We start from the raw sequence: 14,163 nt of genomic DNA, 5'->3' as shown, positions 1-14,163 counted from the left end.
CCAGCTTAGTGGTAGATTTGGCCCAGCTAAAAATTTCACCCAAACTTGATAGCTTCTTGATATTGACCAAATTGATAGAGTTTCCAACCCAAGTCTAAGATTTTCCAAGTCATTGAAGTTCTGATACAATCACGCAGATATCTTGCAGCGTTCATTAAAAACACAAACACGATAACCATCCAAGCCAGGCGTCTAATCCAACTTACTAGAGTTTCAAAGCCATTTTCCTTGGCGGTCAAGTTTCCTACAATAATATTAGGCTGGCCAGAAAAAGGGTCAACGGTAGGCACCCCTTCGGATGAAGGACCTGGATTTGCGAGTGAACCAAAGAGAAAAGCAAACGGGCGGCCACCAAAGAGGAAGGAGAGCAGGATGCAGAGTAGATCGGTTCGTTGTGAATTAGGTTTGCATGCTCACCACCCGCCCATGGCGTGGCGTGGGACTCCTCACTTCTAGTGGTGGTTGCGAATCGGTAAACGGCCTCATTCCACCCCCCCCCCCCCCCCCAAGACCCCGAGCCCTGAACCAGTCAAGCCCACCACCCTTCCGCTTCACCCTCCCTTATATCTCTCCCACCTCTCCAACCACTGTTTCACAGCTTTATCGCCATATCTCAGTCTCATTAGCTCCCAAGAAGAAGCTAGCTAGGGGAGGAGCAAAGCAAGAACAGGGAGATGGAGGGTCGATACTCCGGCCGGACGATATCCGGCTCCATTGTGTCGGAGCTCGAAGGAGCGCTCCTCAAGGACACCGACCCCTTCCCCTACTTCATGCTTGTCGCCTTCGAGGCATCCGGCCTGGTCCGCTTCGCCATCCTGCTTCTCCTGTGGCCGGTCATTCGCTTGCTTGACTTGCTCGGCATGGGCGAGCTGGGGTTGAAGCTTATGACATTCGTGGCGGTCGCCGGGGTCCGGATGTCGGAGATCGAGGCGGTGTCGCGCGCGGTGCTGCCCAAGTTTTACATGGATGATGTCGACATGGCGGCGTGGGGCATGTTCAGCTCGTATGAGCGGCGGGTGGTGGTGACGAGGTGCCCGAGGATCATGGTCGAGAGGTTCGCAAAGCAGCACCTGGGTGCCGACGAGGTGGTCGGGTGCGAGCTCGAGGTTAACCGGTTCGGGTACGCCACCGGGCTTCTGAACAGAGCCCGGGGGTCGGTCGCCGATCGGATGCTAGAATTGTTTAAAGGCGATGCGCCGGATATCGGTTTGGGAAGTTCAGCGTCGGCTCGGTCGTTCTTATCTTTCTGCAAGGTGAGTTCAGTATACTGGTGCTTGGAATACGACCAGATTTTTTTTCTAAAAAGATTTAAATTGTGAAATTGCACGAATTTTCGCAACAGTTTGCATCAATTTATATGTGACTAAAGAATCCAGGTTCTATCGAATGATGAACTATACGAAAGGGTTAGCTTTCCCCAATCTATTCTCCAAAGGAAAAAAGAAGAAAAAAAAAAAGGAAAAGAGGAGGGGGGGGGGGGGGGGGGGTGAAGAAACAAAACTTTCGCTGCTTATTAGTCCAGACAGCATGAAACATATCCTAAATAAATTTCAGCAAAGTCCATTTGACTTTTTTCAAGCTGATGCAGCCTACATTACTTTAACTTTTTTATTCAATGGAATAAATTACTCTGTTTTAAGGAAGACCTAATTAGTCGTGGTTGAATAGAAGTATCACAAGGCACAAACTATGAAAATCCAAATGTTGCATATAATCTTCTCTGTTTTAATTTTCAAGCTTCAAGACTTCCATTTTATTGATGAAGAGTTATAGGTGTTCTCATCTGCTCCAAAAAAAAGTAGCTTCTTGCCACCACGTATTCTTGCCAATCTTTTTGCTTAACAAGCTAACAACAACCCTTTTATATACCTGGGCAGGAACAGCACCGCCCACCATTTGCTGCCGATCTCAAGCATGGCAACCAGTTGATCCGCCCGCTCCCAGTCATATTCCATGACGGCAGGCTCGTTCGCCGCCCGACGCCATTCATGGCTCTCCTCATCATCCTCTGGATACCAATCGGCATCATAGTCGCCTTCGTACGCATCACCGTCGGTCTAATCCTCCCATTGCAATTCGTCCCTTGCATCGTCGGCATCTTCGGCGGCGAGGTCATCGTGCGAGGCCGCCCTCCGCCGTCAGCGTCCGGCTCAACAAGTGGAGTCCTTTTTGTGTGCACCCACCGTACTCTCATGGACCCAGTGGTCCTCTCCGTGGTCCTCGGTCGCAAGGTCCCAGCCGTCACCTACTCCATCTCCCGGCTATCGGAGATCCTATCGCCGATCCGCACCGTCCGGTTGAGCCGAGATCGTCGAGTGGATGCAGAGAGAATAAAGAGCGAGCTGGAGAAAGGTGACCTCGTAGTGTGCCCGGAGGGCACGACATGCCGAGAGCCCTTCTTGTTAAGATTCAGCGCCCTGTTCGCCGAGCTGACCGACCGGATCGTGCCGGTGGCCATGAATTACCGTGTCGGATTCTTCCATGCAACCACTGCTAGGGGCTGGAAGGCCATGGACCCGATATTCTTCTTCATGAACCCCAGGCCGGTGTATGAGGTGACATTTTTGAACCAGTTACCGGCGGAGGCGACATGCTCCGCCGGGAAGAGCCCGCATGATGTGGCCAACTATGTGCAGAGGATCTTGGCGGCCACGCTCGGGTTCGAGTGCACCAACTTCACAAGAAAGGACAAGTACCGGGTGCTCGCAGGCAATGATGGGACCGTGAGTTTTAAGTCCGCGACGCCGTGGATGGGAAGGGTGAAGGAGGTGCTGGGCTTTCTGCTGCACTAGTGGTGTCCACGGGGCTTGGCCCATTCCTCCGGAAAAGAACGGGTTTGAGCTTGCATATTATGCGCTTTGCTTTGTGTACATATAACAGTGGATTCTTGTCTTTATGATTCTTTGATGTACTAATAACTGGGTCTCGTTTGGGTTCCAAATTTGTTTTTGCGAGAGATGGGCATGTTCTTCTTACTTGTAATTAGCAGAACTCTGGGTCTCCATGCTGCGCTTTTACTCTATTTTAGAATCATGCTTGGACTCGGCTCTTTCTCTTTCTCTCTCCTCTTTCATATATTGCGAATACGGATACATTCGATGAAATCAGTAAACAACAGGTTCCGAAGTATTCTAGGCAACTTCCTCTTTTCGCTCACAAGATGCCTTCTAAGTGGCCTGCTACATCTTTCTTTTCTCTCCTCGTTCAAGTCGGATATGTATCTATCCCGCACAAGAAGAATGCACCTTTCTCTTCCACACTTTGAGAGTAGCGCAGGTAGTGTTCGTAGTATTTTAAAGATTTAGCAGCATGCAACTCCCCGCATAGTTAAAGATTTAGCTGTAAAATAGGGTAATTGTCCCACATTAAGCACTCAGCTCTCCCATGGTTAAAAGTTTAACAATAAACGAAGTAATTGACTTGCCTTTTTTTTTTTTTTGCTGAAACGGATACTTCATACAGTACGGGTATGAATACACCCAATAAGATCAAAATACAAAATCTCGCGGAGTGCCAAAGGTAACTCCGCCTCCCCCGACCACAGGGCATACCCCGAGTGGTGGGCCGCATGGGCAGCCACCCAATCGGCTGCCCTATTGGCCTTCCTGAATACATGCTTGGCCAGAAAGGCCCCTCCTCACACAAGTAATTGACTTGCCTTGGATTTACATTCCGTGAAGCCAGGTGGACGCGACAACGGGCCTAAATATAATTAAGAAATTATCAAGCGATATGTCGTTCCTCCTCGCAATGATTGCATGACGGGCCACGATCATGATGTACTTTTGGGCCGAAACTACAATGAGACTTACTATTATATTTTCACTATACAGATTCCATTCCACACTTAAAGGTAATTAAAAAATAAAAAAATGTAATGTTAATTCTTCAATTTGCAAGTTCCACGCTGCAGTACATGTACAGTTGAAAATACAAGTTAAACTGGTAGAAAACTAGGGAGAAATTTATGGGCGATCATTTCATGATTAAAAAAAAAATGATGTGGAGGAAGGTAATTTATAAATGATTTTAAATTTTATGTAATATCAAAAAAAATATTTATAAATCTTTTACAAAAATTAATCACACGAGTATAATTTTATATTTCTTTTGGTACACGAGTATAATTTTATATCAGTGTGGATCGGCATAACAGGGGGTGGGTCCCGAATTCCAGTACGGTGATCTCCGGCGAGCCCTCGGCTCTTCCTCGACGGACGCTGCAGGTATGATCCCTCCTCCACCTTCCCACGGCCGTCTCCTCTTTCCTTCTGCAATCCACTTCTCTCGCCGGCGACCTTGGAAGCCAACCAGAGCAGGCAAAGCCTCTTCCGATTCCGATTTGGACTGCGAAGTATGGTGCGTTCGTTTTTGTATATATGCCCCCTTTTAATTCATTTCTTTTTGCTGAAAAACTCGTTCTTTTCCCTTTTACTTCCATATTTGCTGGGATTTATAGAGCCGATAGTGGGAGTGGAGAAGCAGAGGCAAGGGGTTCTTCTGATTCCTTTTCTTTGAAAATCTCAAAATTTGATCAAATTGATTTATTTTTGAAAGATTCTTCGCTGGCATTACGGTTGATCCTAAACTTTTATCCCTTTCATATTTTTCGCTGGCATTCGTCTTTATTTCTTTTTAACGGATGGGAGCTCGGGAGTGGATGATAACTGGGTTGTGGCAGATGGATTTACTTAATTGCAAAAAGTACAACTGTTTTTCTCCATGCACCCAGTCATCAATGCATTTTTAACCTTGTTGCTCAATTCGTGGGCGATTGTTGGTTGAATCACCGGAGAGATCTAAATACAATTAGGGCAGGAGATGTATTCGAATCTTATCATTAATGTGGTTTATATGCAATTATTTCGGTAAAGGTTATGTGCTTTGTCATCTATTTTGGTATTTCAGCTTTCTACATGACTTGCATACGGATAAATATTAAGATCAAAGTGTTATTCTCTTGGACATAGGATCTTAGTGATGGCATGCCAATAAATGTTCAGTTGAAACTTGTTGCGTTCCATTAATTAAGCTTTTATATGTTCTGTAAAATTTTTTATTTTTAGACTAAACTATTTGCAATGCAGGGTTGCCATATGGTTGGGTTTCACAACAAAACGCATTAAGCTATGTCTGCCAATTGGACAAAAGAAAGATTTATTAAGAGGAAACATGTTAATTTTTTTCTTTTTAGAAAAACTTAAACTTCTTACCGCCTAGTCATAATTGTTCACCTTATAATCTCACTGCTTTTGTTAGATGTCTCTCCTTTGCAACGCACTTTTAACTGACTTATGGTGGGTTACTAGCTATGCAAGGATAAGGCTTCTCGAAACTTCAAGCAAACATTCTGCTATCAGGTTGATTATGCTATATATATATATTAACTATCTTATAATACTTACCCTTCTGTAAATCTGATCGTAAACTCTAGGTTTTAGTAGCTACTGTTAACTAACTATTCTAACATGGGCTACTGACATGCCACTGAAGTTCCTCTAAACTTGGCTAAGGTTATTATTACTGGCATTCTCTAGCACTACATGTTTTTAACGCATCTAATGATCATTCAGGTTTTGAAGTTTTTTAATAAAATTTGCAGGACTGATTGAAAAGAAGAGGTTACGAAGAAGCTTGATATTCAGAAGTAACTGAGGCAGTCAGAACTTGTATCACCAGACATACTGCTTGTAAATGATGAACTGTTTCATCCTTGAGTACCTACAGAGCTTAACAAGAATTTGAAACAAAACTGCTTGCTCTAAACTGAAACCAAAAAAAAAAAAAATAAGAAAAACCTGCAAGTAAAACAGAAAGCAAAGAGTAGAATCAGTAAAACTTTGGATTTCCTATATCAAGTGATGATACAGGCAATCTTTAGTTTTTTCTACCATCTCCACCCAGGAGATTATTACTACAATTCTGATTTGATATCGTTATGTTGCTTACTGGTTCTTGCTTTCATAACCAATTTACTGCTATGCAGAAAATAACATATATGTTCCCTTATTGCGGTTTTGGTTGCAGAAAATGTTGAACACAGTCTAGGTCAAAATATCTTGGCATCTAGTTTCTTTTGGTTCAATTTGAGAGTGGCTGTAACTACATAATATATTTATGAAATTAAGTTTGACCAAGAAAATTAGAACAATGGAGGTGTATTGAAAAATGTAAAAAACTTAAGCATATAAGCTACTAACTTAAATGAAATGTCTAGTCTGCTATCTGTTTAATTGTATATTACATTATAATGATATATCTATGTTATCATGATGCAACATACTATGTAGAAATTCTTACATTTATCAGAAGCAGATTTGGATGTTGCACTCTAATATAGTAAGCCATGTATATTAGTATCCATAACTTTAGTCCAATTTTCTTACATGTGTTTGACCTAATACAAGCAGTTTTGTCTGAAACCATGCATTCTGGAAGAAAAATTTCTGACTTGGTATAAAACATGCTGAATAGTAGCTGGAAGAGATTTGGACTCATTTCTGTTTCTTGTCTTGGTTTGCTGGGTTATAAAACATCAGAATTATATATGAAAGCCTGTCATCACAGATTATTTTTTCAGATCATTCCTATGTTTTCCATTCGCGCTTTATTTGTATCTGAAATAAGTTATAGAATTATGCTCTTTGGCAATTTTCTAGGTTTTTTTGTTCATCCGACTTTTTTCATGAGATGTTTTTGGTAGATCTTTCTGCCTTTGTCTGCAGAGTAATTAAATATATAAATAAACAACAGATGGGTTCCTTAGAGCCATGTAAAGGGCCTCTTCTTCTTACGACATGGATAACAGTAGGTTATTATAGTTGTGTTAAAAAGGCCTACAATAGTTTATGGAGGGGTTGACCCCATTTACACATTCTGATTAAGGCCTATAAATTTAGGTTTATACTGTTTTAATTGTATATCTATATCCTTATTATGTTTCTGATCATGCATTACTTGCGGTATACTTCATGATTGAACCAGACCTAAACAATGAGCCTTATCTTCTTACTATTTATCTGAGTTACAAGCCATCAAAGTTGTCAACATTTTACAACTAGCTCTTATCCCGACATTAACTTCCTCTGGCTGGATCCTTCCCCGTATAGGGGGATCTTGGAGGGCCAAATTTTTCAGGAAAAAGGGAGGGAGACTAACCTGAAAAATAATTACTTAGATCCACATTTTTTGGGATGCACCATCCAAGATTCTAACGCGTAACCTCTGATTGCTAAGTAGAGGGGTGTGACCACTAGGAGAAGTTTCATGTCACAAATTCCTTGTTTTATAAACTTAAACTGTATCAACTGATTATTTAGGAAGTTGGATCTATGAGTAGAGAACTGAATTTGGCATGAAAAGCAAGTAGCAGCTAATGCTGTTGTTTCTTCATGAATTACCATATTCTGTTCGTGAAAAATTGGATCTATCATAACTTCATAAGGGATTCTGAAAACAAGTACATTTCTCCTGTTGATATATTGTTCAGACTTCTTTGGCACTTCCATTGTATACTTATCCTGTGTCAGGGGTTGCACCAGCTGAAAATCTTCTTGATTTGTACTACGGGAAGTGGAGATGAAGTGCACGTTTGAGGAGTTGCTGTATTAAACAGTTGTATTGAGGTACCTCATATTATGCTCCTCTTTCACCGAGGCTGATATCTCGCTAGCTTAATCAGCAGGTTTGATTTGTTGAGGAGTCCTCCTACTTACATCTGCAATTGCCTGCAGCAATATTGCAATAGGTATATTACTATGAAACATTAGTTGAATAAGGAACTTACTGAAAATTCTTGCAGTGAGCGGGCTCTCAGCTCTAAGGGTTAAGAAGAATTCACTGACCAGGTGAAATTGTTATATATATATATATATATATATATGATTATTACTCCACTGAAGAAAAAGGAAAAAATGCTGATTATTAAAACAAACAAGTCCTTGTTTGATTGGACAACTTTATACACATGGAGTTTGTACAAAATACTAGCTAATGTTCCAGTGGGACGTGAGATCCATCATTCATTGTTTGGAATATATAATTTTTAAAATGTGATCCATTTACAAATCCATTATGTACATATATCCGGTCTTATGCTTCGGCTGAAGCTGCTGGGCATGGTTAAGGTCTCTTTTAAAAAAATGTTGTCTTTTATATGAAAAATAAAACATTTCTGCACCTAACTGCACCTTATTGTGTCCATTGCATGAGCAATGACTTGAACAGATGCATATGTAAATTCTAATGCATCCATCAACTTGCCTAAATGAAAAAGGAGCTGATGACCTCGAATGGGCCATTGGCATCATTTGAGTCCGTCCTGTTGAATTAATCACATGGACCATGCATATTGAACTTCACATAAATTTATTGAAAAAAGAGATCAAACATCTTGCAGATTGATGGATCATATCCATCATCAAATAATCCTTTATCTTGTGTAAGTTTTTTTTTTTTTTTTTTAATCTAAAGAAATTATTTGGAGCAAGCGTGTGTAAACATGTCGCAGTTCTCAATCCATTAGATAGCTGTACACGCAGTTTATTTACATATGTCGAATAATCCACTGAACTTGAGAGATTACGTTTTGTATATCTTTTCCTCTCAAAGTAATATGGAATGGAGCAGGAACGTATAGAGCCTTACAAACAATTCCATAATTTGAGTTCAATATTAGAATAGAATGGATTAAAGAGATAGAACTGGGAGAAGTCTGATAAAATATCCAAGCAAGTACATAATCATAGAGCTTTACAAATGATGTATACCGTAACTTGTGTTCAATATTAGAAAAGAATAGATTAAGATAGTAGATCAAAATAAGTGTGTGATCAAGCTGAGATATCTTGCACCAAAGCAATAGATTCCATCAACTCTCTCAGTCGGTTTATTTTAGATCAAAGAATGCGAATTAACGAATCTTAGGAGAAGTTTCTGTGCAGTTTCTGGTCATAAGTCGCTGTATATAATAGTACAGGTTTCATCTATTACAGCTCAAATACTTCTTTTCCGGTCTATATTTCAGCAACACGACCGGGCAAGGTTTCTCCAAGGTCAATGATATCTGCTTCCTGCTTGTGTGGTGATGATCTACAGCTGATCAGCTGAACTCTTCTGAATGGACGGTAGGTGATTGGACTTGGCAATGGGGGGAATCCGAGATAAGCGTACCCTGTGTGACGTTCCGCTATAGCCGGCGCTGGCCGGTTAGAAACCAGCGCCTTATTCCACCGCAATCATAGCCGTCGATTATCCACTTGATTCCTTCTGTTGTATCCGACGTCTGACGATGATTAGCCCAACTCGCGTCGCGCTGTTCAGGACGAAGCAGCAGATTCGAAGGAGATCCATTGCAAATTACGCAAAAGCCCTTTGATTTCGATCTCGCAGGGGCGATTTGGTAATTCCGGGTCCTCCATGAATCAGGTGCCATGTTTGACCGAACGGGGACAGGTCCACGTCTACGGCAGCAACGCCGTAAGGTGACGAACCAATGATTTGCTTCCACGTGTTCTTGACGTTATGTTCCGTACTATCGGGGTCGTCGGCCACAAGCTGAAAGCCTAAAACGCGCAAGCGGTTCCGCCGTTGAATCCAGCGCTCAAATCCATTCCAACCTTTCTTCCCCCCAGCCCTCTTATTCTCGGTCTCTGGATGTCGGTCGGAGAACCGCTCGGTGACTCGTGGTCTCCCAGTCACCGCGACTTGTCTTCTCCCCCACGTCTCCCCTCCTCCTCTTTCTAGGGTTCCGTCGTCTTCGCCCCTCGATCCGCGAGGAAGTCGGGTAAAAACGACGGAAGAGATTTTGAGAGACCTAATTTTTTTATTTTTTTTCCCCCAAGTAATTCGGTTACTTGATCTCCAATTTCTAATTCCTTGCTAGAATTAGACGAGAAGGTCCGATTTTCAGCCCTCCTGGTTCTCAAAGATTGGATTTTTATTTCGATTTGGATCTGGAGTTTCTTTGGCCTTTATCTACTTGAGGTCTTTGCTCTGAGGTCATGTCGACGGCGTCGTCGTACTGGTGCTACCGGTGTAGCCGCTTCGTAAGGGTGCGGCCGGAGGACGCCATCGTCTGCCCCGACTGCGAGGGGGGGTTCCTCGAGGAGGTGGAGACCCCTCCCCGACTCGCGGCCGCCGCGGCGGTGGAGACCCGCCACCGGCGGTTAACTGCCGGCGCCGCTGCCCCCAACCGCCACTCTGACATGCGGATCCGCCGCCGCCAGCGCGCCTCCGCCGGCGACCGCTCCCCCTTCAACCCCGTCATCGTCCTCCGCGGGCCCTCCGACGGCGGCGGCGGTTCCGATTCGGATCGCGCGGCCACCGGCAGCTTCGAGTTCTACTACGACGATGGGTCCGGCTCCGGCCTCCGCCCCTTGCCCTCCAGCATGTCGGAGTTCCTGATGGGGTCGGGTTTCGACCGCATCCTGGACCAGCTGGCACAGATCGAGATGAACGGGGTCGGTGATGGGCGCGGGTGCGACCACCCGCCGGCGTCCAAGTCCGCCATCGAGTCGATGCCCACCGTCGAGATTGTCGCCAGCCATATCAGCACCGACTCCCACTGTGCTGTCTGCAAGGAGCCGTTCGAGCTCGGTGTGGAGGCCCGGGAGATGCCTTGCAAGCACATCTACCATCACGATTGCATCTTGCCATGGCTATCCCTCCGGAACTCGTGCCCTGTGTGCCGCCATGCGCTGCCTTCGGATGTTCCTAGGAGGAGCTCGCCGGAATTGGATGGCACCGAGCAATCCCCTGTTCCTGCTAACGACGATGATATGGTCGGCCTCACAATTTGGAGGCTCCCAGGTGGTGGCTTTGCAGTTGGGAGGTTCTCGGGTGGAAGGCGAGCCGGGGAACGCGAGCTTCCTCTTGTTTACACGGAGATGGATGGTGCTTTCAATGCGGAGGGTGCGCCGAGAAGGATTTCCTGGCCCTCTCGAGGGACTCGGTCGCGGGAGAGCGGAGGAATTCGCCGCGCGTTCCACAGTTTCTTCTCCTTCTTCAGACGCATGCGGCCTTCCTCTTCTAGATCCAATTCGGATTCTGGGCCGTCTTCTTCGCTCAGAAGCCGGAGTGGCTCACTTACCATGAATTGGCGGAGGCGCCCGGGTTGGGCATCAGAAGATGGACATGGGAATGCAATAGCAAGGTGGTAATGGAGACCCGGAGCAGTGAGAAAACTTGCTTTTTTTTTGCTTCTTCTTCTTCTGTTTTCTTCTCTGGGCTCTCATCTTAGTTCATCTAATTGCTCCTATTTCCATCGGAGGAGCGGAAGAGCATTTGTAAAAAGCTGAAGCTCGGTTATGTTCTACTTCCACTGTAAATAGAACAGAAATGGAAAAATTTGCGGCGCTGCTTGGTTTCAGTATCTTTCGAAGCTGCTCCTTGTGGAAGACAAAGGGAAGAAGTTGTGTCTGGGATGCGCGTCGGAAGTTAAGAAGGCTTAGGCCATCATGTACCAAACTTATTGCAAATGTTATGGATCAGAGATTCATTATTACTACTGTTTTTTGTTTTTTTTTTATTTCCTTAAGTGTAAAAGTTGCCCCCCTTTTCCAAGCTTATGTTGGCGCATCATCCATCTTTCATGTATGAAACTTTTGAGTTACATGCACCCTTCATTATACATGGAGTATTGGAGATCTATCTATCTTCTCTCTCTAGCATTGTTTTCATGTCTCGGGTTTCTTTTTATGAATTTTGTTTTGTTATAATTTTAGTTAACAATGAGTTGCACAAACTGCTGTTATTGTTTAACAAAAACTCAAGGGTCTACTCTCTCTCTCTCTCTCTCTCTGTGTGTGTGTGTGTGTGTGTGTGTGTGTGTGTGTGGGGTTTGAGGGGTGGAAAGCTACCTAAGAACCATGGGGAAACATACAACTCAGAGTCTGCAACAAGTAACAGGGCAGGGTCGATTCTCTATTGGATTGAATGGTTCATATCTAGCCCTCTACTGTGATTGGATTTTGTTATCTGGGAAACTTTGTGATTGCAAGCTATAAGCACCAAACTCGCGCACCTTTGGGCTGAATGAGTTGACTGTTAATGTGAATTCATTCTAGTGTGATTTTCAATTTCCGTCTAAATCCAACTCCTGCAGAGAGAAAATACCCCAGTTTTCTTTATGCATCATCTGGTGATATAAGTTGGCCATTCGTTTAATTACAGTGTTAACTGGTAGAAGGTATATGGGGGTAAGTTGTTCCTGCTTCTGCATTGATCCAAGTGATCTTTCTTTGGTTCATGTCTCTGCAGTAGCAATTCAGCTTTGAGGATTAGTCCTGACCTACCTAGATGCTCATGGCCCCTGTAAAGTTCTTGTTATCTAGATGAAATTAGCTTGGCGTTCCATTACATATAGAGTACGATAATATATCATGTTGAAGAATGTCGTCAAATTAGTAATCTTTGAGTATCATGTATGAAATGCATATCCTTCTGTTTGATGCAGCACTAGGTGCTTAATTATTCTTATTTGGATGGACCATCATTATCTAATTCTTCTGTGCACCAGTAGCTAATTCCAGAATTATGTTTCTAAATCAAAAAATGTTCGTCGTTTGCTTATCTATCTGATCTGCTTTTGTATGTTTTCTACATTTGTTATGGCTATTTTTAAATGCTTTGCTTTCTGTTGGTGGTTCCATGGTAGCTAACTGGTTCTCTAATGTTTGACAAAGCCATGCTTGAAAATATACTAGTTTGTTGGGTTCAGTTCAGGTTTTCTTCAGGTCTGGTGGCGTAGTTACAACCTCATGAAACTCTTTGGCAGTTTGACTGCTGCTGCTATATTGATATGGGGTAGTTGGTGTCCGTTGCTAACTTCTATACGCATTCTTATTTTGTTGTTTCAGGGTGGATGCACTTGATCTTAAATCATTCTTTAAGTTTTCTCATTATGTGCATGGATAATATTAATAATCATGGTGGTTTGCCTTCTTTAGAAAGCTGTGGTGTTATTGGTGGCTTTAGAAACCTGTGGCCTTATTCTTCACCTTTATAATTGTGGTTCACTCTAAATGTTTTAGTTTGGGTGTGTAAAGAGGCTCTACCATGAGATTGTGGAGATATTGGGGCAACAAATACTTTGAAATGGGACTATATTAAGCATATAAACAATCTCTTTGAAAATTATTCAGTGTCATCGGATTATTAAATATTAGTATACGCCATCTTCCCGAACTAACCATTATGAAATTTAGATGTCAGTGCTGATTAGAGCCTAAACTTCCTTGAGGAAAAGGAACAACTTGGAGATAAACTCAACTCCTTTCTAATATTTGAAAATAGTTGCTCTCAGACGATACTACTCTTACTACTTCTTAAAGAAACATTAATTGTACCGCTCAGAAAAAACGAATGCAATGAGATATCGTATATGCAAAGAAAGAACAATTATATATATAGTGTTCAAACGAAAATTAGCAAAATTTAAGAACTTAGAATGGCTAGAGCGAAACAAAGCGAATAAAGTAGCCCGGTTAAGCAAAGCATCAACTGCTTTTTTTATGTCTGCCCGTTGTCCCAAAGTGCCTTGGTTCATTGGATTGATGAGTTGTATTCCCCTTTCTGTGATGCTCTCTTGTTTCTTTATTCTCTCATCCATTTGGATGGCTTTCGCAGGTGGGATTCAGATTGGCATCCTTTTTCTTCTTTAAAGCTCCAATATGTGATTTTTTTCATCTCACTTGCTTTCGTCTTTCTCATCTATGGCTTTCTTCTGCTATTTTGGAGGTCAATGGCTGGTCCACCCTCTTAAAAACAGGATTTGTGCTTCCCCTGAGATTGGTCCAACACTTGGTGAATGGTGATACATTGACCCGAGTAGCTATTAGGTTAGAAAAAGGATGTCTCTATTCTGGCCAATCGCTTTCAAACCACACTAACCCAAGGAACTCAATGCTGTCCCTGCAGGCCTTCGTTCAAACCTATCATTTTAAGCAGTGCTCCTGATGCTCTTCTCTCATCTTTTGTAGGATACCTCTGTTCCCTAATACTTTTCCTTCTCTTTAGATTGGAGGGCTGTTGACTCTGTAGATGCCATTGTTCCTGACCTCCATAGCTGGTCCTCATGCATAGTCTGATGCATGCGTGCTTCATGCCTCATGGTCGGCGCGACGACCGATATCTTGCCGACTGAAAATTTATCAGTGGTTCCTG

General features: G+C 43.1%; 2 protein-coding genes across 2 annotated transcripts; both read left to right on the top strand.

Annotated features, from left to right (window-relative positions):
* Positions 1–322: 322 nt before the first annotated feature.
* On the top strand, positions 323–3,039 carry LOC103704152 (glycerol-3-phosphate acyltransferase 5-like). The gene is made up of 2 exons (XM_017842024.3): positions 323–1,253; positions 1,878–3,039. Exons 1-2 carry the CDS (start codon positions 675–677, stop codon positions 2,790–2,792), a joined length of 1,494 nt encoding a protein of 497 aa, XP_017697513.1. The 5' UTR covers positions 323–674; the 3' UTR covers positions 2,793–3,039.
* A 4,853-nt stretch (positions 3,040–7,892) lies between these two features.
* Positions 7,893–11,678, top strand: LOC103704154 (E3 ubiquitin-protein ligase RDUF1-like). Its single transcript, XM_008787338.4, has one exon. It carries the CDS (start codon positions 10,002–10,004, stop codon positions 11,157–11,159), a length of 1,158 nt encoding a protein of 385 aa, XP_008785560.2. The 5' UTR covers positions 7,893–10,001; the 3' UTR covers positions 11,160–11,678.
* The last annotated feature ends 2,485 nt before the right edge of the window (positions 11,679–14,163 follow it).

The sequence above is a fragment of the Phoenix dactylifera genome, chromosome 3 (assembly GCF_009389715.1).
Source record: "Phoenix dactylifera cultivar Barhee BC4 chromosome 3, palm_55x_up_171113_PBpolish2nd_filt_p, whole genome shotgun sequence".
In the NCBI taxonomy this organism is placed as follows: domain Eukaryota; kingdom Viridiplantae; phylum Streptophyta; class Magnoliopsida; order Arecales; family Arecaceae; genus Phoenix; species Phoenix dactylifera.
This window is presented reverse-complemented; position numbering and strand designations above follow the sequence as displayed.

What these genes read in the sequence shown, in the direction of transcription:
- LOC103704152 (XM_017842024.3), top strand. Translation starts at nt 675, where the DNA reads ATGGAGGGTCGATACTCCGGCCGGACGATATCCGGCTCCATTGTGTCG. An exon ending in CGTTCTTATCTTTCTGCAAG is followed by an intron (nt 1,254 to 1,877) that starts GTGAGTTCAGTA and finishes ATACCTGGGCAG; the next exon opens with GAACAGCACCGCCCACCATT.
- LOC103704154 (XM_008787338.4), top strand. Translation starts at nt 10,002, where the DNA reads ATGTCGACGGCGTCGTCGTACTGGTGCTACCGGTGTAGCCGCTTCGTA.